Source organism: Rana temporaria, chromosome 6 (genome assembly GCF_905171775.1).
Source record: "Rana temporaria chromosome 6, aRanTem1.1, whole genome shotgun sequence".
Taxonomy (NCBI): Eukaryota; Metazoa; Chordata; class Amphibia; order Anura; family Ranidae; genus Rana; species Rana temporaria.
The window spans coordinates 81,822,512-81,848,227 of NC_053494.1; the positions used below are offsets into that span (position 1 = coordinate 81,822,512).

The 25,716-nt window shown below is 43.9% G+C and overlaps 1 protein-coding gene across 1 annotated transcript in view; it reads right to left on the reverse strand.

Annotated features, from left to right (window-relative positions):
- Positions 1-25,716, reverse strand: part of EMP2 (epithelial membrane protein 2) — a 432,614-nt gene that overhangs the window by 149,097 nt on the left and 257,801 nt on the right. The window contains exon 4 of the mRNA XM_040356960.1: positions 1,677-1,823. Coding sequence (XP_040212894.1) covers positions 1,677-1,823 — 147 coding nt within the window. The remainder of the gene's footprint in view (positions 1-1,676; positions 1,824-25,716) is intronic.

A 25,716-nucleotide genomic window follows, 5' to 3' on the forward strand; every position in this document is an offset into this window, starting at 1 on the left:
TAGATGCGCTGGCCTTCACTACATACGGTTGGTGGCCTCAAGGGTGCTAGTTCCATGTAAGCGCAATACTGTACTGACTAATGATATTGTATATCCTTAAATGTTTAATCTGGATGGGCTTTCGCCCAGTTGTGAACATATGTAAGTTATTTTTTTGTATGCATCCTACAGTGCTGTTTGATTATTTCTTTTTTGCTTCAATAAACCTTTTCTTGATTAAAAAAAAATTCCTAATCAGCATACACCACCTGTTCCAGCAGGGGGTGTAGGGGGAAAGCCTGTGCGGCCTGAAGAGGCCTCAGAGATCCCAAGAGGACCGGGAGGCTCAGTCACCTCTGTTTTTTAAATAGGCAACTTAAAGGCAGAATGAGCCATTTCGGTCAGAGTCGGGATGAAAGCCTCTGCGACTGAGGCAGACATCAACTGGATCTCCTTTTGTCCAGATTGCTTGGAATCAGACTCATTTGCAGGGCACTCCATTGAATCCCGAGCTTTTAGCTCTTCCCGGTGGACGGGCGTGACTGTATTCATGCAAGACAAATCTTTGTGCGCCCAGACAAGGCTACTGCGCATGTGCGGCGAAGCCACATGCGCCATGGCCACCAGGCAAACTGCGAAGTCCAGCGGCGTTTCTGCAAATGCACGTGTGCTACGAACAACACAGGAAAAAAACAGCAAGCAAAAAAAAAAGGTACAATTGTGTCCAGCCTGTAGCTAGTGTGATCGATTGTTAGTCACTGGGACACCCCACAATAAGTAAATAAAAGGGGTTTCACTTACCTGTCCAGGTGCAGGGCAGCTTAGAAACCAAGATCCCAATCTTGACGGCGGGTTCCTGTCACTTGAGAACCTTCAAGGACTCTGTACCCTTTCCATGTTTAGGGTCCATTCCCTTGGACCTGTACAGCACCCTGCAGGAACGCCCTATCGCTGTAGTGTCCAGGATTCCACTTCGTAGGGTCCAGCGCCCAGAGGCCACATTACAGGCAAAACCTTGCAGGATCTTGAGTCTTTGCGAGGCTCGGGTACCATTTATCAAAGCATATAAAACCTGTGTCAATGGATCCGTTTGTGGGACTAGAGACCTGAAGCTCAGAGAGCTCAAACATCCGTGCCACCCACCTTGCAGACATTGGTAAAAAACTGAAGTAACTTCCTGTATGGGAGGGGTTATATAGGGGGATCACTTCCTGTCTAAAGACCTTTGGTCTACCAGTGTCCATTCACCTGGAGATGGAGTATGACCCAGCAGGTAATGAATATTAGCCCAACTCTGTGTCCCATGATGTATGAAAAAGAAAATACATTACATACCACCCCCACTTATACTCAGCAGGGTCCAGGTGCAGCTTATGTTGCAAAGCCAAGATCAGCTGACCTAGAAAGAGCAAAGTCAACCTCTTTTGGCACTGCGATAACTGAAGAAACTTACTAGATAAATACAAAAAAAATTAGGTTATTTTAGTGGAGAGAAGACGTTTGTTCTCCTAGGTCACTAGCAAAAACAATTTTGTTAGTGCCTAACCTCCTGAAGGCACAGACATAACCCAGTGACTTGCTACTCATCCTGTGTAATTGTGGGCTTAAGAAAGAAGTCTTTCTATGCTAAAAATGTTTAGTGGCCCAACACAAAAAGGGAGAATAAATCTATATACAGCCACAAAACATTTACTTACATGACAACATCTGGATGATAGCAGTGAAGACAAATCGCTCTCCTTGTTTCAGCCGGAACAGTTGAAGACCAAAGCTCAGAAGTCCTATACAGCAAAGTATGGTCGAAAGGATCATTGTAGCTTGAACAGCCTGAATGGCCTGAAAATCTGAAACAAAATGTATACTTGAATTACCGTAGCTCTCTTACAGCTAGCAGACTTTCAACTCAATAAGACAAAATAATCCTCTCAAGAACAGATCACATTTGTTTTTTTTTCTTAAATCTCAAATACAACTTTAAAAAACATAGCACATTTTTAGCCGGGGGATGGCTAAAAATTTGACTTGCATCTTACTGCAGCCGTCTGGGAAAATCAGTGAGCCAATCACACAAGCAGGAAATGACATACCTGGGGGTTGTTCTGTACACCATCTGTACAGCACGCCGCCTCCAGTTAGCCATATTGCATTTTACAGAAAATTACAGCACTACTGCAGATTGAAAAGGAAAGGTAATTTTTAAGAACATTCAATTACAATATGACTTGTGTCGCAAATGTATATGCCATTTTTTTCTTTTATTTGCCACCCCCCCCATGAAAGTGGAGTTACCTTTTAACCACCTCAAAACTGGACACTTTCACCCCCTTCCTGCCCAGGCCAATTTTCAGCGCTGGTGCTCTTTGAATGATAATTAGTCATGCAAGACTGTACCCATATGAAAATATTTATCTTTTTTTTACATTAATAGAGCTTTCTTTTGGTGGCATTTATTTACCACTGGGTTTTAATTTGTTTGTGCTACAAATGCTTTTCACAGCAATATACAGTCCTGATCAAAAGTTTAAGACCACTTGAAAAATTGCAAAAAATCATATTTTACATTGTTGGATCTGAACAAGGTTCCAAGTAGAGCTTCAACATGCAACAAGAAGAAATGAGAGTGAGACAAAACACTTTTTGAGCATTCAATTTAATGAAAACAACTAAAACTGAAACAGGCTGTTTTTCAGCTGATCAAAAGTTTAGGACCACACCTCCAAAAAAAAACAAAAAAAAAACAAAACCCCCCCAAAACAGAAATCCAACTTCCAAACATGAACTCAGTAATGAGTAGCTCCGCCGTTATTGTAGATCACTTCAAAAAATTGTTTCGGCATGCTTGATGCAAGCGTTTCCATGAGGTGAGTGGGAACATTTCTCCAAGTGGTAAAGACAGCCGCACGAAGGCCATGTACTGTCTGGAACTGTTGTCCATTTTTGTAAACTTCCCTTGCTATCCATCCCCAAAGGTTCTCAATTGGATTTAGATCAAGGGGACACGCAGGATGGGCCAAAAGAGTGATGTTATTCTCCTGGAAGAAGTCCCTTGTCCTGCGGGCATTGTGTACTGTAGCGTTGTCCTGTTGAAAAACCCAGTCGTTACCACACAGACGAGGGCCCTCAGTCATGAGGAATGCTCTCTGCAACATCTGGACATAGCCAGCGGCCGTTTGAAGCCCCTGCACTTCCTAAAGCTCCATTGCTCCACTGAAGGAAAAAGCACCCCAGACCATTATGGCGCCCCCTCCACTGTGGCGCGTAGAAAACCTCTCAGGTGGGATCTGCTTGTCATGCCAGTAACGTTGGAAACCATCAGGACCATCAAGGTTAAATTTTTTCTCATCAGAGAATAAAACTTTCTTCCACCTTTGAATGTCCCATATTTGGTGCTCTCTTGCAAAGTCCAAACGAGCAGTTCTGTGGCGTTCAAGGAGACAAGGTTTTTGAAGACGGTTTTTTGTTTTTGAAGCCCTTCAGTCTTACATGCCGTCTGATGGTTATGGGGCTGCAGTCAGCACCAGTAAGGGCCTTAATTTGGGTCGAGGATCGTCCAGTGTCTTGACGGACAGCCAATTGGATCCTCCGGCTCAGTGCTGGTGAAATTTATTTGGGTCTTCCACTTGACTTTTTGTTCCATAACCCTCAGGATCATTTAAGAAATTCCAAATGACTGTCTTACTGCGTCCCACCTCAGCAGCGATGGCGCGCTGTGAGAGACCCTGCTTATGCAGTTCAGCAACCCAACCACGTTCAAAAAGGCAGAGTTTTTTTGCCTTTGCCATCACGTGTGACTACCTCACAGAAAATGACAATGAATCAACATCTTTGCACAGATTTAAAGGCATGTGGTCCTAAACTTTTGATCAGCTGAAAAACAGCCTGTTTCAGTTTAATCGTTATTTTCAATTAAAGCGGGGGTTTACCCGTACATAACACTTTTTTCCCTTAGCTTCATGCTCATTTTATCTAGGGGAATCGGCTAGTTGTTTTAAAATATGAGCTGTACTTACCGTTTACGAGATGCATCTTCTCCGCCGCTTCCGGGTAGGTGCTGCGGGACTGGGCGTTCCTATTGATTGACAGTCTTCCGAAAGGCTTCCGACGGTCGCATCCATCGCGTCACGATTTTCCGAAAGAAGCCGAACGTCGGTGCGCAGGCGCAGTATAGAGCCGCACCGACGTTCGGCTTCTTTCGGCTACTAGTGACGCGATGGATGCGACCGTCGGAAGCCTCTCGGAAGACTATCAATCAAGAAGGAACGCCCGCTCCCGAAGACCCATACCCGGAAGCGACGGAGAAGATGCATCTCGAAAATGGTAAGTACAGCTCATATTTTAAAACAACTAGCCGATTCCCCTAGACAAAATGAGCATCCATCTAAGGGGATTGTTTGAAAAAATTGTTTTATGGGTGAACTCCCGCTTTAATTGAATGCTCAAAAAATGTTGTGTCTCACTCATTTCTTTTGTTGCATGTTGAAGCTCTACTTGGAACCTTGTTATGATCCAACAATGTAAAATATGATTTTTTGCCATTTTTCAAGTGGTCTTGCTGCTTCCCCCCCCCCCCCCTTTTTCCACCCATTCCTCCTGTCGTTTATATTTCCACTTATTTTTTCACTCCATTTTAGTATCACATAGTCACATAATTCAATATTACTTTCAATTTAATTTGTATAATAGTTTATTTAAAGTGGTTGTAAACCCCACTTTTTGACTTTTACCTACAGGTAAGCCTATAATAAGGCTTACCTGTAGGTATAAAGAATACGGTTTAGGAGATATTCCCCCCGCAATGCGCTGCTGATTGCAGTGGCGCATGCACAGCGGGGATCCTCGGCTAAAGGTTTAGCAGCCGCCGGACCTTGCCGAATTGAAGTCTCCCGCGCGCATGCGTGACATCATCGTGGCTCCAGCCAATCACAGCGCTGGAGCGGCGATACCCGGAAGACACGCCGGAGCAAGATGACATCTCGCTCGGCGTGGACCAGGTAAGTACTCTTCACCTTGTTTTAAGGTAAGTATTTCATAATGAGCTAGTATGCGGTGCATACTAGCTCATTATGGATTTTCCTTTACAGGTGTACATTTTTTTTTTAAAAAATGTTTTACAAGGTATACAACCGCTTTAATCTATGTTTTTACAAGAATAGAATATCTATGATGTGTGTAGGCATGTGCACATGGCAATAACCAAGTGGCTATTAACCATTTTACAACCGGGCCTATTTTGGCACTTCTCTCCTTCATGTAAAAAATTAATCAGAACCCCCAAACATTATATATATATTTTTTTAGAAGACACGCTAGGGAATAAAATGGCGGTCATTGCAACTTTTTTTCCTCACACTGTATTTGCGCAATAATTTTTCAAACGCCTTTTTTTGGGAAAAAATACGGTTTCATGAATTAAAAAACAACAAAACAGTAAAGTTAGCCCAATTTTTTTGTATAATGTAAAAGATGATGTTACGCCGAGTAAAAAGATACCTAACATGTCACGCTTTAAAATTGCACACACTCATGGAATGGCGCCAAACTTTGGTACTTAAAAATATTCATAGGTGACGCTTTAACATTTTTTACAGGTTACTATTTGAGTTACAGAGGAGATCTAGTGCTAGAATTGTTGCACACGCTCCAACACACGTGTCGATACCTCACATGTGGGGTTTAAACAGCGTTTACATATGTGGGCGGGACTTGCATGTGTGTTCGCTTCTGCACGCGAGATAACGGGGACAGGGGCGTTTTGAATTTTTTTTTTTACTTATGTAGCGCTCACCCACGAAGGAGCCGCTGGTTATAGATTGGGATGGTGTGTTACCTCTGTGATCGTCTAGGGCAGGGATCTCCAAACGTTCTAAACAAAGGGCCGGATTACTACCCTCCAGACTTTGAGGGGGCCGGACTGCGGCCATCAGGAGTACAAAATCCCCCATCATTGGTGCCATTGGACCCCATTATTGGTGTCCTTGGACCCCATTATTGGTGTCCTTGGACCCCATTATTGGTGTCCTTGGACCCCATTATTGGTGTCCTTGGACCCCATTATTGGTGTCATTGGACCCCATTATTGGTGTCATTGGACCCCATTATTGGTGTCATTGGGAGGAATTCTGCCCTATCATTGGGAGGAATTCTGCCCCATCATTGGTGTCTGTTAAGACCTGCAGTGGTTATGGTACTGCGGCCTTCTTTCCGTCCCTCAATTGCCGAGCATAAGGGATTATCGCTACCATAGGAGGTAGAGGGATAGTGGAGATGAATGCAGTTTCCAAGATGATTCTTCCGAATTGTTAGAATCTTCCCCCCCCAAACATGAGCCAAGACTTCATGAAGGGTGTCCAGATATAGAATATCTTTAATGACAGGCAGGTTCTTATATACAGCAAAAGGGAATACTTGACGTAATTAGATGAACAATGACCATCTCCTCCCACCACATCATACAATGGTTTTACTAACGATAGACCTCTTAGGAGACAGACGTCCTGTCTCCGATATATCTACATGAGTTAATTACTGGTCAGTTACCCAGACGAGGTGAGCTCTTCTCACCTGCTAAACAATAGAGATTCACACACTGAACGCTTCTTGAGAGACAGACGAAAGTTCATTTACATGACACCGCAGACGATATCACAGCAAGCTCTGCCTGGGAGATATTGAGATCAGTTAAGGAATAAACCAATTATCTCCAGGCAGAGAGCACCCCAAGTTTCCCAAAAGTTGGAACACCCCTTTCCACACAAGGTATCCCTACAATTACATATGCCCTGATAGCTCCGATCTGGGGGACCAACATATCCAAATTTGATATGGGAGGAATTCTGCCCCATCATTGGGAGGAATTCTGCCCTATTATTGGGAGGAATTCTGCCCTATCATTGGGAAGAATTCTGCCCCATCATTGGTGTCATTGGGAAGAATTCTGCCCCATCATTGGTGTCATTGGGAGGAATTCTGCCCCATCATTGGGTGGAATTCTGCCCCATCATTGGGTGGAATTCTGCCCCATCATTGGGTGGAATTCTGCCCCATCATTGGGTGGAATTCTGCCCCATCATTGGAGCCAATGAATACAAAATCACCCCAAGGGCCGGATACAATCAAGCAAAGGGCCACATCTGGCCCCCCCGGGCCGCAGTTTGGAGACCACTGGTCTAGGGGTATGATGAGGATGATGAGAGCAGCAATGATGGAATGTCCAAACAGCAGGTGTCTTTTCTTGTGCTTTATTTTACCAAACACAGTAAACAGTAAAACTTGAGGTAGATAGAAGAAGATGGGTGAGGAGGAGAGTAGCAGATTCAGGCCTAACAGAACGGAAGCAGTCCTGCTTCCAACGACACTTAACTTTCGTCGCCACTCTAGCCGGAGTAGGTATAGTGTACCTGGACAGGCCTCTCACACCGACCTGGCAGCCAGAGTATCACTCGGAACTTGAGGGAAACAAGTCTCTGCCACAGACCCTTCCCCAGAACGTAGTTCATGTAGAAAGTCTTGCTTAGTGATATGGGTGCCTGAATCCCCCTCAGGTAGTTCTCTATTGGGTCACCGACTGACAGGTTGCTGACATCCAACCTCTGTGTCCGGTTACCTTGATCCCTCATGGATTGTCGAGGCCCTGTTGGATTGCTTGCCTCTCTTGGCTCTCCTCAGGCTGACTCCCCACCGAACAGCTATCTCGCTTGAGATCTTCCCTCAGAACTTGGGGACCCAGTCGATTACTGGGGCACCGCCATAACTTCAGTTGCTTCGGGCCAACATGGTCCCGGAACCAGGAACGCCGCATAGCACGTGCGCCCCGGCCTGGTAGGCCATAACGCCGGGGTCCGTGATGTGTGGTCACCCTGAAGGTGGGTGCCACACCCGGAACAAGAAGAACCCCGCCTAATGGCGTCTGCTCCAGAAGTACTCTCCCCCACGAGGGAAAACCCCTCCTGATTGGCTGCTGGTGAGAGACACCCCAGCCTGGACTCCACTGCTGCCACCTACTGCCCTGGGGTGGAACAACACCCCAGCAACAACAGAATGAGCCCACAGCACAGCCCAGCTGAAGCAGAGGCCCAGTTTAGACAAATCAACCAGATGAGAGCCAACTCTCTCATCCCCCTTAAATTTAGAATAGCACCTTTACTGAAAGTACACAGGCGCTACACTTAAATGTTTTTATTTTTACACTTTTTTTTTATCACTTTTACTCCTATTACAAGGAATGTAAACATCCCTTGTAATAGAAATCAGTGTGACAGGTCCTCTTTATGGAGAGATGTGGGGTCAATAAGACCCCACATCTCTCCTCCAGGCTTGCAAGCATGAAATCATTGAAAAAAAAAATCACTGATCACATGCTGACAGACGCGATTGCGGCTTTTTATAGAAGAAGGGCCGATGCGCTACTGAGAGTATACAGAATATGATAAAAAAAGTGTATAAATTATACCTGGGGCAGCTATATCTAAAAGTGTTCACATAACACGAAAGGATAAGTAGGATAAATAAATGATAAGCGCTCCAGATATGTGATAGAAATCACAATAAAGGTAAATAAAATTAAATTATATAAAACGTATGATACACAAACAGATCCAAGTGAATGAACAGACTCTAATGTGCACAGAGTCTGTCCAAAAAATTATGCAAAGGAGCAAACCTCTGGGTATTGGGGATATCTAGCCCTCTATATGCCCAGATGCATCAAAGACGCAGTGATGTGCACAAATAGTGATAAAAATCAAAAATGTATAGTAACAGTCTATAAGAAAAGATGCAATGAGCATGTGTGATAAGTGCTTCCAATGAGTGACTAAATCACAACCAAAGTATCACACCAAGTGCATATGCACAGACACACTCAATGACTTCGTTAGAATAAATATGGGAAAATGTCCAGCTGTGGATATATCAAATACAGGTGAACCTATAAATGGTGCAAAGGTGAAAACCTCTAGGCACCTGGACGAATCCAGAAGCACAGAGATGTGCAAATGATGCAAAATAAAGTGCAAAAATTAATAATAAAGTGATAATAAACAGTCCATAAGAGGATGATAAAGGGATGACCTCCTGAGCTTCTGCTCTCTTCACTCAGAACAAAGGTTGTGCGTCCTCACAGGTAATGTAGTGCCCTTACCTTGAGGGTGCTATATGTAAGCATATAGTGCTGTCTCTGCAGTGCTGAGATCCCGTCTCACGTCTCTCCCAGAGTTGGTCACTCAGGCTGTTTCGGCTGTTATGTGCCTCCGATGTATCCGGGCTCAGTATTCCAGAGTCAGGGATGTGGTGAGGCAGGGGAGAAGAAAAATAGCCTCCAATGGTGTAGTAGGTTAAAATTCCGACAGGATTTATTGTACCAAATGGGTAGTACAGAAAAAATACAAAAAATGTACAAAACTGCTTTTAAAACTCGCGGGGACGTGGCGATCAAAAAGCCGCCTGACGTCCGATGGCCTCCGGCTTGTGCGGGTGTTTAGATCGGTCTCGACTCCCTACGGCGTTACGTCACGTGCCTCGTGACTTCATCAGGGGATTGCGGCTTTGTTTACTTCCGGGTAAACGTCATGCCCAGGCCTCCGACGGTCATAGAGATGACTGGTGACCATCTGGTCACCAGTCATCTCTATGCTTTCCAGCAGCGCCGACCGATTCACTCTCCGGGCCCCCGATGGCACAGGAGAGCACGGAGAAGCACCGGATGGCGGCGGGTGAGGGGGGACGTCCCCTCCCGCTGCCTATAAGAATGATCAAGCAGCGGAACCGCCGCTTTGATCATTCTTATCGTGCACAGAATCGGCGGCTGAAGACGGCGATATCTGAATGATGCCTGTAACATTCAGATATCACTGCACAAAGCCGAGGACGTCCCGGGGGCGTCCTAGGTCGTCAAGAGGTTAAACATGCATAATTGATTGATTGGCATGGTTCTTTTCGATCAATAGATTATAATACAATAATAATTTTTTATAATAATATTCATGCAGTTGCCGGTTTATGATAGCAAAAGCACACACACACTCACTATTATTCATAAGTCCCATATGAACAATACAGGGCTATTTAGTACACACAAAGTAGAGTCCTGTTTGGATAGTTTCATAGGCCTCCTTGGGTAGCTATAAGAAATGAATTGCACATATATTTTATTTCTTTTCAATCTAGAAAAATAACGGGTGGTCTCCGGGTTGTACCCTTTCCCCAAAAGACACCCTTTATCTCCCCTCTCCAGAAGTCCCCTCCTTTTCATCCCCAGTGCTGATGGGGGGGGTGACTCCTTGCAAGCTGGGTGGAGGTGGGGCTTCTTGTGGGGACCTAGAGCGCGTAGAGACACTTTGGAGTCATCTGGGCTTGGTTCATTTTTAGAAGAGCAGCAATTTGGTCGGGCATGTAATACAATTTTCTCGCTAAGGAACCATAAACCATACCATAAACCATAAAATTTTGGTTGAAACATGTAGGGATTTATATATGTGGAATTTCATATAAATTCATTGTTCTAATTTTGAGTCCATGTGTCAAATGTTCATTTATTTATGAGATATGTTCTTGATGTTACAACCAGTAATTGCCTTTTATGACTCCCATGTAAGTATGCCCCATTCCATTTTGTTTTTGATACTTTTATACACGGAAGAAAAAAAAAATATATATATTTTTTAAATAAACAACTTGTTACTTGTTTTATACAATACCTTGCTGCTAAAAAAAACACAAAAACACGAGGGATCTCCAATTCAAAACAAATGAAAAAAGGACCTACAATTTAGAAAAAAAAAAAAGGAGGCCCTAGAGAAATAAATTTGCAAAACCCACCATTTTAATGTCACACGGTATTTGCGCAATTTTACACACCAACGCATAAATACACTTTAATAAATTTCAATGCACACAGACATTATAATACCCACATTTTTGGTAATATAAAAATAGGATTTTTAATAACAGCTTACCTGTAAAATCCTTGCTTTGAGTACACCACGGGACACAGAGCCTCTATTCATTACATTGTGGGTTGAATGGTCACCAGAGGTGATTGGACACTGGCACAACCAATGAAGACAAGTTCCCCTCCATATAACCCCTCCCATATGGGAAGTAACTCAGTTTTGTAGCAAAGCAGCAAGGTTCCCATAAGGGGGACCTCTGTGTCCCGTGGTGTACTCCAAGAAAAGGATTTTACAGGTAAGCCGTTATTAAAAATCCTATTTTCTTCATCGTACACCACGGGAAACAGAGCCTCTATTCATTACATAGTGGGACGTCCCAGAGCAATGCTCAATGAAGGGTGGGAGACACAGATCAAGCAGGCCACTAACGGACAAAAGGCCCTATACTGCTGCCTGTAGCACACTACACCCGAAGGCAGAATCCTCATGTCCTCTTGCATCTATTTGATAGAATTTGGTAAGTATAGACTGAAGACCAAGTAGCAGCTTTACAGATCTGAGCCATCGAAACTTGGTGATGCACTGCCCATGAAGCACTCCACTTATTGCCCTGGTACAGTGCGCCTTAACAGGAAAAAGGAGGAATCTTGTTCCTTAAAAAGCATAAGCTTAAATAATTACTTGTCAAATCCACCTAGAAATGGTGGATTTTGGTGCCGCTTGGCCCTTCCTATGTCTTGATTAAACAAAATGCCGATACCACCTTTGGAAGAAAGGTAGGATGGGGGCGTAGTACAATTTTGTCCTTGTGACAAACTAAATGAGGCTCTTTATAAGAAAGAGCTGCTAACTCTGATACTCTTCTATCAGAAGCGAAAGCAATCAAAAAGGCCAATTTCCTGTTCAAAAGAATCAAAGGAATATGGCGGATAGGTTCAAAAGGTTGCTTTTGCAAGGCTTATCATACCAAGTTGAAATCCACGGGATATAAGGGAGACTTGACTGGCGGGTTTATCCGCAGTACTCCCTGAATGAATGCTCAGACTTGGGAATGAGATGCCAGCGGTCTCTGAAAAAAAAGACTGATAGAGCGCATATTTGACCCTTGATTGTACTCAGGGCTAATTTCATATTTAGTCATAATTGGCAAAAGGCGAGAATGCCATTTATGGCATACTTTTAAGAATTCCACCTTCTGAATTCTCACCAGGAAACATACGCCTTCCAGACTCTGTAGTAGATTAGCCCAGAGGCTGGCTTACTAGCATTGAGTGTAGCAAGAACTGGACCTGAGGGGCCTAGTTTCTTTAAGACCCCTTTCACACTGAAGCATTTTTACAGCATCTTAGTGTTAAAAATAGCACTATTAAAACGCTCATAAAAACGCTCTCCATGCATCTCAATGGACCCTTTCACATTGAGTCCTGCAAGCAGCATCTTTGGAGCAGCTTTTGGGCACTGAAGAAAACGCTCCAAAAACGCCCCTCTCCATTGAAATGAATTGAAAGCGCTGTAAAAACGTCTTACCCTTTCACACTGAGGCACTGCAAAAACGCCCTAAAATGTTAGGGTCTTAGCAGGGCTTTAACAGCACATTGGGATTGCAGATGAGGCTTCGCTCGAATAACGCCCCAGTGTGAAAGGGGCCTAAGATGTAGGTCTCAGTAGCCAGACTGTCAAATTTAGCTTTTGTAAGGAAGAGTGGAACACTGGACCCTGTGACAGCAAGTCGTGACGTAGTGGAAGCACCCAAGGACCTTTTACCGCCATCTTTATGATCTTGGCGTGCCAGGGTCTCCTGGGCCAATTCAAGGCCACTAGGAGTACTGGTATTCCCTCCTCCTGGAGACAGTTACTGGAGACTTAAATAGTCAGCTTGCCAGTTCTCTACCCTTGGAATGAAGATTGCAGAAAGACCAGGAACATGTTCTTCTGCCCATGTCAAAATCCGATTCAACTCCTGGGCATTCCGACTCCAGGTGCCCCCTTGGTGATTGCTACTGCAGTTGCTTATATTATTGTCGGATTGAATCCGAACTGGGTGACCCTGTAACCTGTGTGTCCAGGTTCTGAGGGTGAAGTATACTGCCCGAATCTCCAGTATGTTGATGGGCAGTCTCCCTTCGGTTTTGGCCCAGGTACCCTGTGCTGAAGCTTCTTCTAACACTGCTCCCCAGCCTAACAGGCTGGCATCCGTAGACACCACCTTCCAATTGACTGGGAGAAAAGACCTTCCTTTCCACATGTTCTTGGTCTTTAACCACCAACAGAAGCTTTAGCGCACCTGTGGAGATATGCGCATGGGTAAATCCAGAGCTTGACTTTTTCTGTTCCAGGCCGCTAGAATATTGCCTTGCAGTAATCTCAAATGAAACTGGGCGTAGGGAACAGCCTCGAAGGAGGCCACCATCTTCCCTAATAGCCTCAGAGGCAAATCGATGGTCCCCTCTTCACCCTGACCTTGTGGATCAATTTTCTTAAAGACTTGATCTTTGGCAGGAATACCCTGCTTTAGGCTGTGTCTATGATCATGCCCAAATACTCTACCCTTCTTAGGGCTTGCAGAGATTATTTCTGTAAGTTTATGAACCATCCTAAATGCTCCAGGTATTTTCCTGTATTAAGCACTGTGTGATCTAATCCTGCCACTGACTGATCTATCACAAGTAGATAGTCTAGGTAGGCCGTCACCGCTATGCCCTGTGCCCTCAGCTTTGCCATATAGAGGGACCAGAACCATTGTAAATACTCGGGCGAGGTTGCCAAACCAAAGGGCAGAGACACAAACTGGAAGTGGCGAGGTTATACAGCAAACATTAGGAATTTTTGGTGAGCGGGATAGGCACATGTAAGTATGCGTCTTTGATGTCTATCGACGCCAAAAATTCTCAACCTTGTAGGGTGGCTACCACAGATCGAATAGTTTCCATTCGGAAATGGCAAACGTTTAGAAACGGATTCAGAGATTTTAAATCCAGGATGGGTCTGACGTCTCCATTTGGTTTTGGAACCACAAAGAGGTTTGATTAAAAACCTAAACCTTGTTCCTTTAGAGGTACTTCTATGATTACTCCTTAGAGACATTAAGTGATCCAATCCTTTGAAGGATTTTCTTTTTAATGAATCTTTGGAGAGCCTTGAACTTCGGGAACCATCAAGGTGGAATCTCTAGAAATTCTAGCTTGTATCCTAGGGATACTGGGGAAATTACTCACTTGTCCTGAATCTCTGTCTGCCATGCCGCTGAAAACTGTGGAAGCCGTCCCCCGACCAAGCAGGGGCGCCTCTTCATAAAGAGGCTTTGGGGTTTTGCTTGCTAGCATTTGATCCTATAGCTTCTTGTTCTGGGCCTGGTTTTCTTTAGCATTTTTGGCAGGCTGAAAATGTCGTCGCCACTGGCTGGAGGCAGATCTTCCAGGAGACAAGAATAGAGCACATTTAAAACAAGGACGCTTTTTTTTTTCTCTGGCAAGAGTGGTCTTACCGCTCGATATTTTTTAAATGTACTTTTCCGAATCATCCCCAAAGAGGCGTTCGCCGTGAAAGGTGAAACTGGCCAAAAGCTTTTTGCATGGGGCTTCCGCTGACCAATGCTTTAGGCAAAGAATTCTGCGCATATGCACCAGCTGAAGCGTAAGGCGAGATGCCCGTTGAATAGAATCTCTAATGGCATCCACTGTGAAACATAAGGCCCTAAGCATATTCTCCCAACATTTTACTTGCCCCGGAGGCAGATCTTTCAGCCCCCGTTTCACCTGATCCTTTAAGACCTGAAACATACCAACTGCCACCACCGCAGGTTGGGTTAATGCGCCTGCCAGGAGAAAGGAAGACCTTAATAAAGGTTCCAACTTCTTATCAGAATGATCTTTAAATACTTGGGCATTGTCCACGGGAAAAGTCACTAAAGGAATTTTTTTTTAGCGAAATAGCTTCCTTTACCTTACTGCAGTCCTGGTTTCATGTCCTCATTGTTCGTTTATGCTTTGATGTTGCTGTAATTCCTCTGTTCTGGACACTTCCTGGTTGTCCGTTTCCTGATCACCACAGTACTGGGAGATTTCTCACTGTGGTGACTAATCAAGGAGGGGTGTCTAAAACCCCTCAGCACCAATCCAGTTTCGTTTTGCAAAACCTTCACTGCCCTCTATTGGCTCTTTGTCTCTGTACATCAGAGAACCAGGAAACAGCAAAAACAAAACTAAACTGTAGGTTCATTATATGATTGTTTATCTATTTTTAATCATTTTTAAAAGGAATCAGTTAACTATTATGTCTCTATACCCTGTAAACAGTCATTTCAGCAAAAAAAAAAATGTTTCCTTTAGTGACCCTTTAAATTTTTTTTTTTTACACAAGAGATCGCTGCATCCACAGCAGGCAGACTCCATTTCTTGGTAAACTTCTCCTCCATAGGATAAAGAATTTCTAACTTTCTAGGAGGAGAAAAACACTTATCTGGGCGTTTCCAATCTGCGTTAATCAGATTCTCCAATAAAGGATGTATCGGAAAGGCACAAGTAGCCTGTGGGGATTTTAATGAACCCAGAGAGGAGACATGCGTTTCAGTTAATTCAGAGAAGGGTAATCTGAATGTAGAGCATAACATTGCACCAGTAACCTCACAATCTGGGAAGCAGAAGAAGGTTCTGATATTATTGATCCCTCCGAGTCCTCATCCCCTGAGATTTTTCTGAACAGAGATCTAAAACAGAAGGAGATCTGCTTCGCTTTTGGTCCTTTTCTGAGGACTTTGAGATTAACGCAGCGATTCTCCCTTCTAAGTTGTTCAGGGCTATCGCCAAAGTGTCCTCAGTGACATATGCAGGCACTGGCACCACAGGAGAGGATGCAACTCCTGATAGAGGTAATGGCTTATCCTGTATAGGTGCGTCAGATATTACAGGAGAGGAAGGTACTGAGCAGGCACGGCTAGAGCCTCCCGTCTCAGGTGGGGCTTTTTTTGTCTTAGTCCCTGATATTCTTCTCTGGGTAGACATTTTACCAAGCAAAGCAGAGGTACCAAAAAATGCATATACTACTGGGCTAGTTTAGCAATTTCACATAAGTATGCAACTAATAACACACAGCTTCATGCTAAAAGTAGGTGTATCATTGGGAGTGCTCAGCCAACCACATGGAGATCTTACGTGCCCTTACGCTGCCGGTTCCCTTCAAGGAAAGCTCCAGGCTTGAGTCTCCTTTCATCACTTCCTGCATGATTTGCCATAGAAAATAGCGAGCGTGCCCGTGCACGCTCACGGACCCGCCCCCCTCTCATTGCTAATTAGCATAAAGCACACCCCGAGCGACCTAGGGGTGATCTGACGTGAGGATCATCCCCCTGCCACCTGCCTGAGAGGAGGAAAAGGCAGCCGTTCATGGCAGAGCTTCAGCAGCAGGAGTGTGCTTGTCTGGAGGAAGTGACACTGTTCTGGAGCATGGTGAGTGGAACTCAGCTCTTTACTCCCTCCAGTGGCGGCCAAAAAAAAAAAAAAAAAGACCTACTCCAAATGGGACCCTTTCCTGGCTTACCTTCTCCCCGCCGCAGGTTTTCTGCCAAGCAGAACCAATCTTCCCCCATCACGGCAGGGTATGTGTGACAATCTTCAGGGATATGGGTTCCTACTTAAAGGAGGACTCTTCCCTGGGCCTTGTAAAAGACTCTGCCAGGACTTTTAGCGTATAGAGCAAATGTGCTGGACCCTAGAGCCCAGTCCTCCAAAGAGACATTACAGGCGACACCTTATCCATTAGGCTCGGATACCATCCAGTTTTGGTGTAAAATTTTAGGCGTCTTGGATGGACCTGAAAGTGGAGCTCTTTTACCCCCCCCCAAGGGTTTCTTTGGCAGAGCTTCCTTCAGCACATCCTACTCTCGTCCAACACCTTAGACACTGGTGAAAAAACTGAGGTACTTCCCTTATGGGAGGGGTTATATGGAGGGGAACTTGTCTTCATTGGTTGTGCCAGTGTTTAATCACCTCTGGTGACCATACAACCCAGTATGTAATGAATAGAGGCTCTGTGTCCCGTGGTGTTCGATAAAGAAATATGGGGGCTGATTTACCAAGCCTTTTCTCCATGACTCATGGAGCAAAGACAGGAGTAACAGCCTTTTTGTCATTTACTAAAGAAATACGCCGGCAGAGCAGTGCATTTCTTTAGTTACTATAATGCCTAGTGCGCCCAGGAGAGTGCGCATGGTGCGCCTCTATAGAGCTGGCGTACAGCATTTAGAAATGTAAATATGAGTTTGGGCGGGAGTTTATTAGGGGAGGGGTGTGGGTTGATGTGGGGAAGCGTAGTGACATGTGTTTGTTTAAGTTTCCCGGGCCGAATTGAAAGTGCTTTTTCTGAAAACATCACAACATACGCTCGGGGAGGTTTATTTGCATACTGCGCATGCGTGCGCGACAATTTCGTCCTCTCACGCACACCATATCACTACGTCGCACGGCTTGAGTCGGCGCACGTGAACGGCCGAACTGTTTTCAGCTTGCACTGACCAAGAAGGGGAACTCCGCGCCAAATTTCAAACAAAAAAAACGGCGCGGGTTCCCCTGCAGTGGCACATCAGGCCCTTCGGTTTGGTCTGGATCATAAGGGGGAAACTTACGCTGAAAAAAAAAAAACACTGTGGGGTTCCCCCAAGATCCAGACCAAACCCTTATCCAAGCACGCAGTCTGGCCGGACAGGAATGGGGGTGGGGACGAGCGAGCGCCCCCCCCCTCCTGAGCCGTACCAGACTGCATGCCCTCAACATGGGGGAGTGTGTGCTTTGGGGCAGGGGGGCCAATGTAAAAGAGCTTAAAGGGGGTGGGGGGCCCCGGCAGAAGACCCCCCAGCTGACTAATAAATTAAAAAAATCTGTGGTGTGTTTTTTTTTTCACTTTACATTTTTCCCCCAGGTGAATGGGTAGGGGTACGATTTACCCCATACTCATTCACATAGGGTGGGGGGCCGGCATCTGGGGGGCCACCTTATTAAAGGGAGCTCCCAGATTCTGATAAGCCTCCCACCCGCATACCCCGACAACCAACAGCCAGGGTTGTCGGGAAGAGGCCCTTGTCCCCATCGACATTGGGACAAGAGTGCTTTGGGGTAGGGGGCGCAGTCATCCCCAAAAAATGAGCAGATACTTCTTTTCAAATTCAGAAAATTGTTTATTTAACATTGGGTGGTGTTTGTGGGGGTTACTAACACTCATTCATACATATTAGCAACGCTGTATCCTGGCCTATTGGCATGGTTATATTTTCTTAGTCCTCTCAATAAAATTATCAGAAATGTGTGCTTAAAGTAGAACTATAATCACTTTTTTCTTTCATTTTGGATAGAGGGAGGGTTATAGGCCCTCTCAGTTTATTTTGTAGCATCCCTGTCCAATTGGGGACATTTGCCTTCACTTCCTGCCCCATAGCCAAACAGGAAGTGAGAGAAAAACTATGCAAATTAAGGGAATCCAGTGCCCCCCCCCCCAGAACTAGTGTGTGTGTGTGTGTCCCCTGAAAATTTCTGGGCGTGTCCTAAAAAACAGGGTGTGGCCTTGACAGGAAGTGTGGGTTATTTTTCAATTAGGAGGTGCAGAAGTTTAGTCAGGCCTAGGGCAGCACAAAACCTAAATATACTACTGCATATTAGGGCTTTATTAGACAGGATCCGATTTACAGCATGTTTTTAGATTGTGGGAGGAAACCCACGCAAGCACAGGGAGAACATGCAAACTCCAGGCAGATGGTGTCACGGGCGGGATTCGAACCATCGACCCTTTTTGCTGCTAGGTGAAAGTACTATCCAGGGATCGACAAATCCCCGGCGCCAGGTCGCCATGGCGACTAGAAATCGTGTCCTGGCAACTTGGCTTGGAAGGTGGGAGCTGGTGCCATCTGGTGGTGAGCCGTTGGTATTACAAGTTATTACCACCAGATGTGAGCTGGCGCCATCTGGTGGTGGCTGTTGGTATTACAAGTTAAGCATTACAAGTTAAACAGCAATTCTAATTCCTCTTCCCCCCCCCTTTCTGATGTGCAATTGGGGCCTGTCCCTAAATGTTGCTTTATGATATTTGTTTTATGTTAACTAAACATTGTTACTTTTTATCAAACCGTTTCCTACCAGTGCCGTGAAAAATACCCACCAAAATCCCTTTCCCTCTTTCCCCTGACCTAATTAGTGACACTCATTTGGCCTCAAGTAGCCAATGTTGTCTAAATTATTTGGGTCTCATTGTTTTACAGCAATTCTAATGTCATTTTTCACTATTTTCACTGCCATCTTCTTCCCTCTAATTAGAACCCCCAAACATTATATATATTTTTTATCCTAACACCCTAGAGAATATAATGGCGATCGTTGCAATACTTTTTGGGAAAAAATTACACTTTTTTTAATTAAAAAATAAGACAACAGTAAAGTTATCCCATTTTTTTTAATATTATGAAAGATAATGTTACGCAGAGTAAATTCATACCCAACATGTCACGCTTCAAAATTGCGTTTGAACACCGTTTACATATGCGGGCGCTGCTCACGCATGTGTTCGCTTCTGCGCACAAACTCATCGGGACGGGGTGCGTTTTCTGGCTCCTAACTTTTTTAGCTGGCTCCTACATTCCAAGCAAATTTGTCAACCCCTGGTACTATCCACTACACCACTGTGCTGAACTAACATGATCGCGGCTGAAAGGATGGGATCAGTGTTTTTTTTTCCCCATCTCATGCTTTCCAGCCTGGAGGACAGATGTGGGGTCTTATTGACCCCGCCTCTCTCCATAAAGAGGACCTGTCACACACTAGTCCTATTACAAGGGATGTTTACATTCCTTGTAATAGGAATAAAAGTGATCAAAAAAAAAAAGGGACAAAAAAAGTGCAAAAATAAATATATTACGAAAAAAATATAAAAAAATGTTAAAACACCTCTGTCCCTAGTAGCTCGCACTCAGAAGCAAACACGCATGTAAGTCCCGCCCACATATGTAAACACCGTTCAAACCACACATGTGAGGTATTGACGCATGCGTTAGAGCGAGAGCAATCATTTTAGACCTCCTCTGTAACTCTAAACTGGTAACCTGTAAAAAAAATTCAAGCGTCGCCTATGGAGATTGTCAAGTCCTTAAGTTTGGCGCCATTCCATGAGTGTGCGCAATATTAAAGCGTGACAAGTTAGGAATCTATTTACTCGGTGTAACATCATCTTTCACATTATCCCTAAAAATTGGGCTAACTTTACTGCTTTGTTATTTTTAAATTCATGAAACCGTTTTTTTTGTGGCAAAAAAAAAAAAAAAAGCGTTTGAAAAATTGCGCAAATACCGTTGGAAATAAAATAAAAATTGACCGCCACTTTATTCCCTAGGGTGTCTGCTAAAATATATTATATATATATATATATATATATATATATATATATATATATATATATATATATATATATATATATATATATAAATAAATTTTTGGGGGTCCTGAGTAATTTCCCAGGAACTAAATATAATTTTTACATGAAGGAGAGGGGTGCCAGAATAGGCGTGGTATGGAAGTGGTTAAAGTGAAACATAAAAAGTGAAATATTCCTTTAAATTTCATACAGGGGTGGGGTATAACATGCCTGTGAAGTAGTGCATGTTCTCCTTCATTAGAACAGTCCCCGTACAAGATGTAATTTCTGTAGTGAATTTTTTTTTACAAGTAATCATGGCTATAAAGAATACAGTCATTGCTCATTAAAAAAAAAAAAATGAATGACGTGGGGGTTCCCCCCAAATATCCATACCAGGCCCTTCAGGTCTGGTGTGGATTTTAAGGGGAACTCCACCCGAAATTGAAAAAAAAATTGGCGTGGAAAGAAAAGAAAGAAAAGAGGAAGATGGAGGAAGAAACCCGAATGAAAGAAGAAAAGAAAAAGAAGAAGCAGCGTGGAAAGACGATAATAAAGAAATTGTCAAAAACCGGCTACTGTCATTTTTGACACTTTTTTTGGTGAAATGGTAGAGGTACAATGTACCCCATTACCATTTCACATAGGGGGGTCCCCTTCGTTAAAGGGGTCTTCCGGATTTCGATAAGCCCCCCGCCCGCAGACCCCCACAACCACCGGGCAAGGTTTGTGGGGATGAGGCCCTTGACATCCTCCCCATGTTGAGGGCATGTGGCCTGGTACGGTTCAGGAAAAGGGGGGGCGCACTCTGTCCCACCCTCTTTTCTGCGGCCGGCCAGGTTAACGTGCTCGGATAAGGGTCTGGTGTGGATTTTTGGGGGAAATCCACGCCAATTTTCTTTTCAATTTGGGGTGGAGTTCCCCTTAAAATCCACACCAGACCTGAAGGGCCTGGTATGGATATTTGGGGGGAACCCCACGTCATTTTTTTTTTTTACGGCGGGGTTCCCCTTAATATCCATACCAGACCTGAAGGGCCTGGTAATTGAATTTGGGGGGACCCCCACGCATTTTTATGAATGAATCCTCTCAGAATTGCCGGAGCCGACAATTCATTATACCCGCAAGTGAATTTTAAATGTCTTTTTTTTCCTTCAGAATGTCATTTTTGCAGAGACAGTTCTAAGTGCGGGAAACATGTGCTATTTCACATGCTGACTTTACACCCCCCCCTAGGTACGAAATTTAAAGGAATATTTCACTTTTATTGTTTCACTTTAAGCATTATTAAATTCACTGCAAAAAAATAAAAAAAACATTGATACATGTCCCCTGGGACAGGACTCAGGTCCCCAAACACTTTAGGACAAAACTTGCATATTAACCTTTAAAATTAACACTTTTGATTTCTCCCATAGACTTCTGTAGGGAGTTTGGCAGCGGCTTTACATATTAATTGCATTGCGCTGGCTGCTACGCCGGTTCGTGCGCCTAATTAAAGCGGAGTTCCAACTACAATTAGCATTTTTTAAATGTATGTCCTTTCATCCTGCGTTTTTATAATATAAATCCGGTCACTTATTATTTTACAATCCGCCACCGATCCGCATAGATATTCAAAAAAGATAGTTTATAAAACTATGTCTACACCGTTGTCATTTTGCTTGTGGGCATTGTGAAGCCTACAAGCACTTACTTCCTGGAAGTCTTGGATGCATCCTGGGAAATGATGACACACATTTCCCAGGAGCATTAGAGGAAGATGTCAGAATCCTAGGTGCTTTCAAAGGCAGATTTCGTGGGACCGCATAGCAACAGGTATTTCCAGATTTTTTTTTTACTTTTTTAGGTCTAATGAGCACAATAATGAAAAAATTTTTTTGGGATGGAAACTCCACTTTAAGGCTTCACCCGGCGCACTAATTAAGCCTTGAACCGGCGCAGCGCATTGAGATTAGTAAATCAGCCCCATGGTGTTGTGCTGGGTAAATCGATACCAAACATGCCACGAGTGTGAAATGGCGCCAATCTTTGATATTTAAAAAATCTCTGGGGGCGTGGCTAGAGCGCGCAGCAGATGGCTGCCTGAGATCCGAGCTCCAGAGCCCTGACAGACACCAGCGTCTAACAGATACGGAGCACCGCACGCACACATCAGAGACCCACGCAGCTTCCCGACATAACCCGCTACCTCCAGAAAAGAGGAAGCGTCAGGGGGGACTGCAAGCCCAAGAAATTGACAGCCTACTTCAACTGGCCTGTAGTGGAGATCAAGATGGCGCCGGCTGCTCAGCCCCCTCCTACACACCACGCAGCAATCACTACTCTGACCTGCTAAGATGCAAATGAAAATGCTGGGAGATTTACTCCCAGAAGCTCCTCTCCTAATCACAGCCCTCCCTGCTCAAGCCCAGCCAAAGCCAGGATGAGACTGGACACAGCAGATGCAAACACAGTGGTGAGTCATGATATACCATTAGTCCGAGCACACAGAGCTCCAATCCCCATAGCCAGTATCCCCACATCCAATTAGACTGTACTGGGCACACAGCTGAAATATACTGCTCTCCTTATACCTCTACCTACATGCTGAGTTTACCAATATTACCTATCAAAAGAAGAAGAAAGGCACTGTATGCGTGCAAAAATCCTAACCTGGAAGATCGCTCAAGACGAAATAACCTAAAACTAAGGGGGGTACCTGAAAATGTGCCTGCCCAAGACCTCACACAATATGCCAAAGAGCCCTTTCTTACACTGGTGCCAGAATTAACTCCTTTGGATCTCACAATAGATTGCATACACCGCATACCTAAACCCTCTTTCCTGTTCACCGAAGTTCCCAGGAGATGTGCTCATGAGGGTGCACTTCTTCCCTACAAAAGAGCACATACTACGAAAGTCACGCTCATTAAGGAAACTCCCTGATCCCTATGCCGACATTCAAATTTATGCTGACCTCTCCAAATACACCCTGGATCTACGCAGGCAGCTAAATATGGTTATCAAAAACACTCTGTAATAACATAACATATTAATGGAAACAGCCCACCAAACTAATTCTGGAACGCAATGGAGCATCATTCACCATTGCATCTTTAGAGAAATTATCAAAGAAGGGCACAGAAGGAAAGAACCTACACAGCGGTCTGATTTGTATGATCCAAAAAAGACCGAGCCCTTGACGGAAACCCAGCTGCACTATCCAGCTTAGGAGAGTCCCTTGCAGCAGTAAAAAGCGCACCCATAAATGCCTTATTCTGCTTTTTTTTTTTAACTAGGTACCTGGTCCATGGCTTCATAACAGAGCATTCCCCAGGGGATAACGGGGGAAGGGGGCACTCTTACCGCCCGCCCACAGTCCACCCCCACCCTGGCACAAACGAGTCCAGGACCAACATTAAAAACTCTGTGGGAATCCCAGGTGCTAACACCTGCTGCCACCACCAGCATGTGGGGAAGGACCCAGATACTGACTCCAAACATTAGTTAATATTTACATAGTGTGTATTACAATATGCACACCTGTCCTTACAAATAAACAAAAGCTCCTAGAGCCCTATTCAGGGCCTCTCACCCACTTGCTGCGCTGACCAGGGGTAACCAGGGGACTCACCTCAGGAAAAGACTGCCCAGCGCTGCCGTCCGCTCCCAGCAAACAGCGTGAGAGGAAAAGAACCATGACGTAACTGTGCGGCATCTGCAGGGACCTGTGTTTAAACAGGAAAAGCCTCCTAGGGCTTTTTTATTTAAGGATAAGACACAGAAACAGCATAAAAATCAGTCAGTGTCTAACTACTCGCTGAAGTATAATCATAAACATCTGTGCTCATCACAGGGCTTTTTAACAGTGAAAAACCCTGTCGGAACATTTGGGGTTAAAAGAATACCTATAAAGTTGCACCAGTATATTTTTTTCTTAGTGTTCATACATATATATATATATATATATATATATATATATATATATATGTGTGTGTGTGTATGATGAACAATACTAAAGCCATTTTTGGATCTTATTCTCTCTCTAGAGGTTAATATTCAGTCAAAGATCTATACAGCGGGTTTCTGCCTTACAAGAAGGCTTTGTTCTTCTGTATCTTTATCCCAGACCATAAATTAGAAGGTTTGGCATCTGTAGATAAGGATCTGATGAGCACAAACTGTTACAAGCTGTGTAGGGTGGTCTTTGTACTATGAGACCAAAGGGGCTAATTCACAATCCCGGTGGAATTATATATCTGAAATAGTATTGTTTCTTTGTAATGCCTTAGCAATATAGGTGTATTAGTAATTCATATATTATAACTCGTTAAGCACATGTATATTATTATCCTTACAAATGTGAGATCACAAGTGACATTTAGAATCTCTATATGGGAAGCAAAGGTTTTGCCTTGAAAAATACACTTCAAAGTTTTTTACTTTTTCTTAGGAATTCAACAAATAAGTCTAATCTAAGGGGGGTAAACATCCCAGCCCACAAATTCACTAGAAATGACAAGATGTCTGACAATTGTGTGACATATAAAACAATTTATGGTGCTATACCAAGATTCAGGTCAGAGGGGGTCATAAATCCTGTTTAACTCTGATTGACCCTATCATTAGGAATAATTCCTTATACACCACTGCCCCCTACAGGTTAATATTGGCATGGTTCAAGATAGCCGATATGGCTAAGGGCAGCTGACCTAACATAGTATCATGTGACATCGCCAGTCACGTGATAGTGAAATACACACCCACTTCTTTGGGGAGATAAAAAGTGATTACACAGGACAGGAGAGGATCTGTGGAGCTGATGGCTAGGCTGATGGGATCGCGAGGCTGATGGGAGCCGATCTCTGAAGGAAGCTGGAAGGCAGACATTGACCGCAAACATGTAGCAATAGTTCAAAGAGAATCCTTCATTAGGACTCTCACTTCTCAAACAGAAAGAACTCTTACATACTGGTAATGTATAATCTTGATTATTTACCTTTTGGTAATTTGAAGGTTTTCACATACACACAACTGAAACCATTTAAATATACTTGGCAAATATAATTTGGGAGTTGGTCATTTCTAACTGCAGTATGAGATAATTGTATTCCAAATATTAAAGACATACACATTACGTTTGTCTTTGAAAAGCTAAGTGCCGACGATGGTAAATCGGTTTTAGAATGAGGTATGTGAAAATATATTCTCTCTAAATTTTAAATAAGCTTGTGTACAATATAACATTTGTTCTGTACACATATATAATAAGTAGTAAAGCAAGAGATCTGTTTGTTATGGAGAAGAGATAATACAATGTCAAGGTACAAGCCGCCAGGTTTTAAATACGCCAGGATGATTTAAATAAGAGCTATGAATATGCCTTGTCATATAATGTAAATATTATCTGAACATTCAACCATTGCTTATCTCTGATTGTAGAAGCATATCAATTATTTGTTTTATCACGAATCGTACC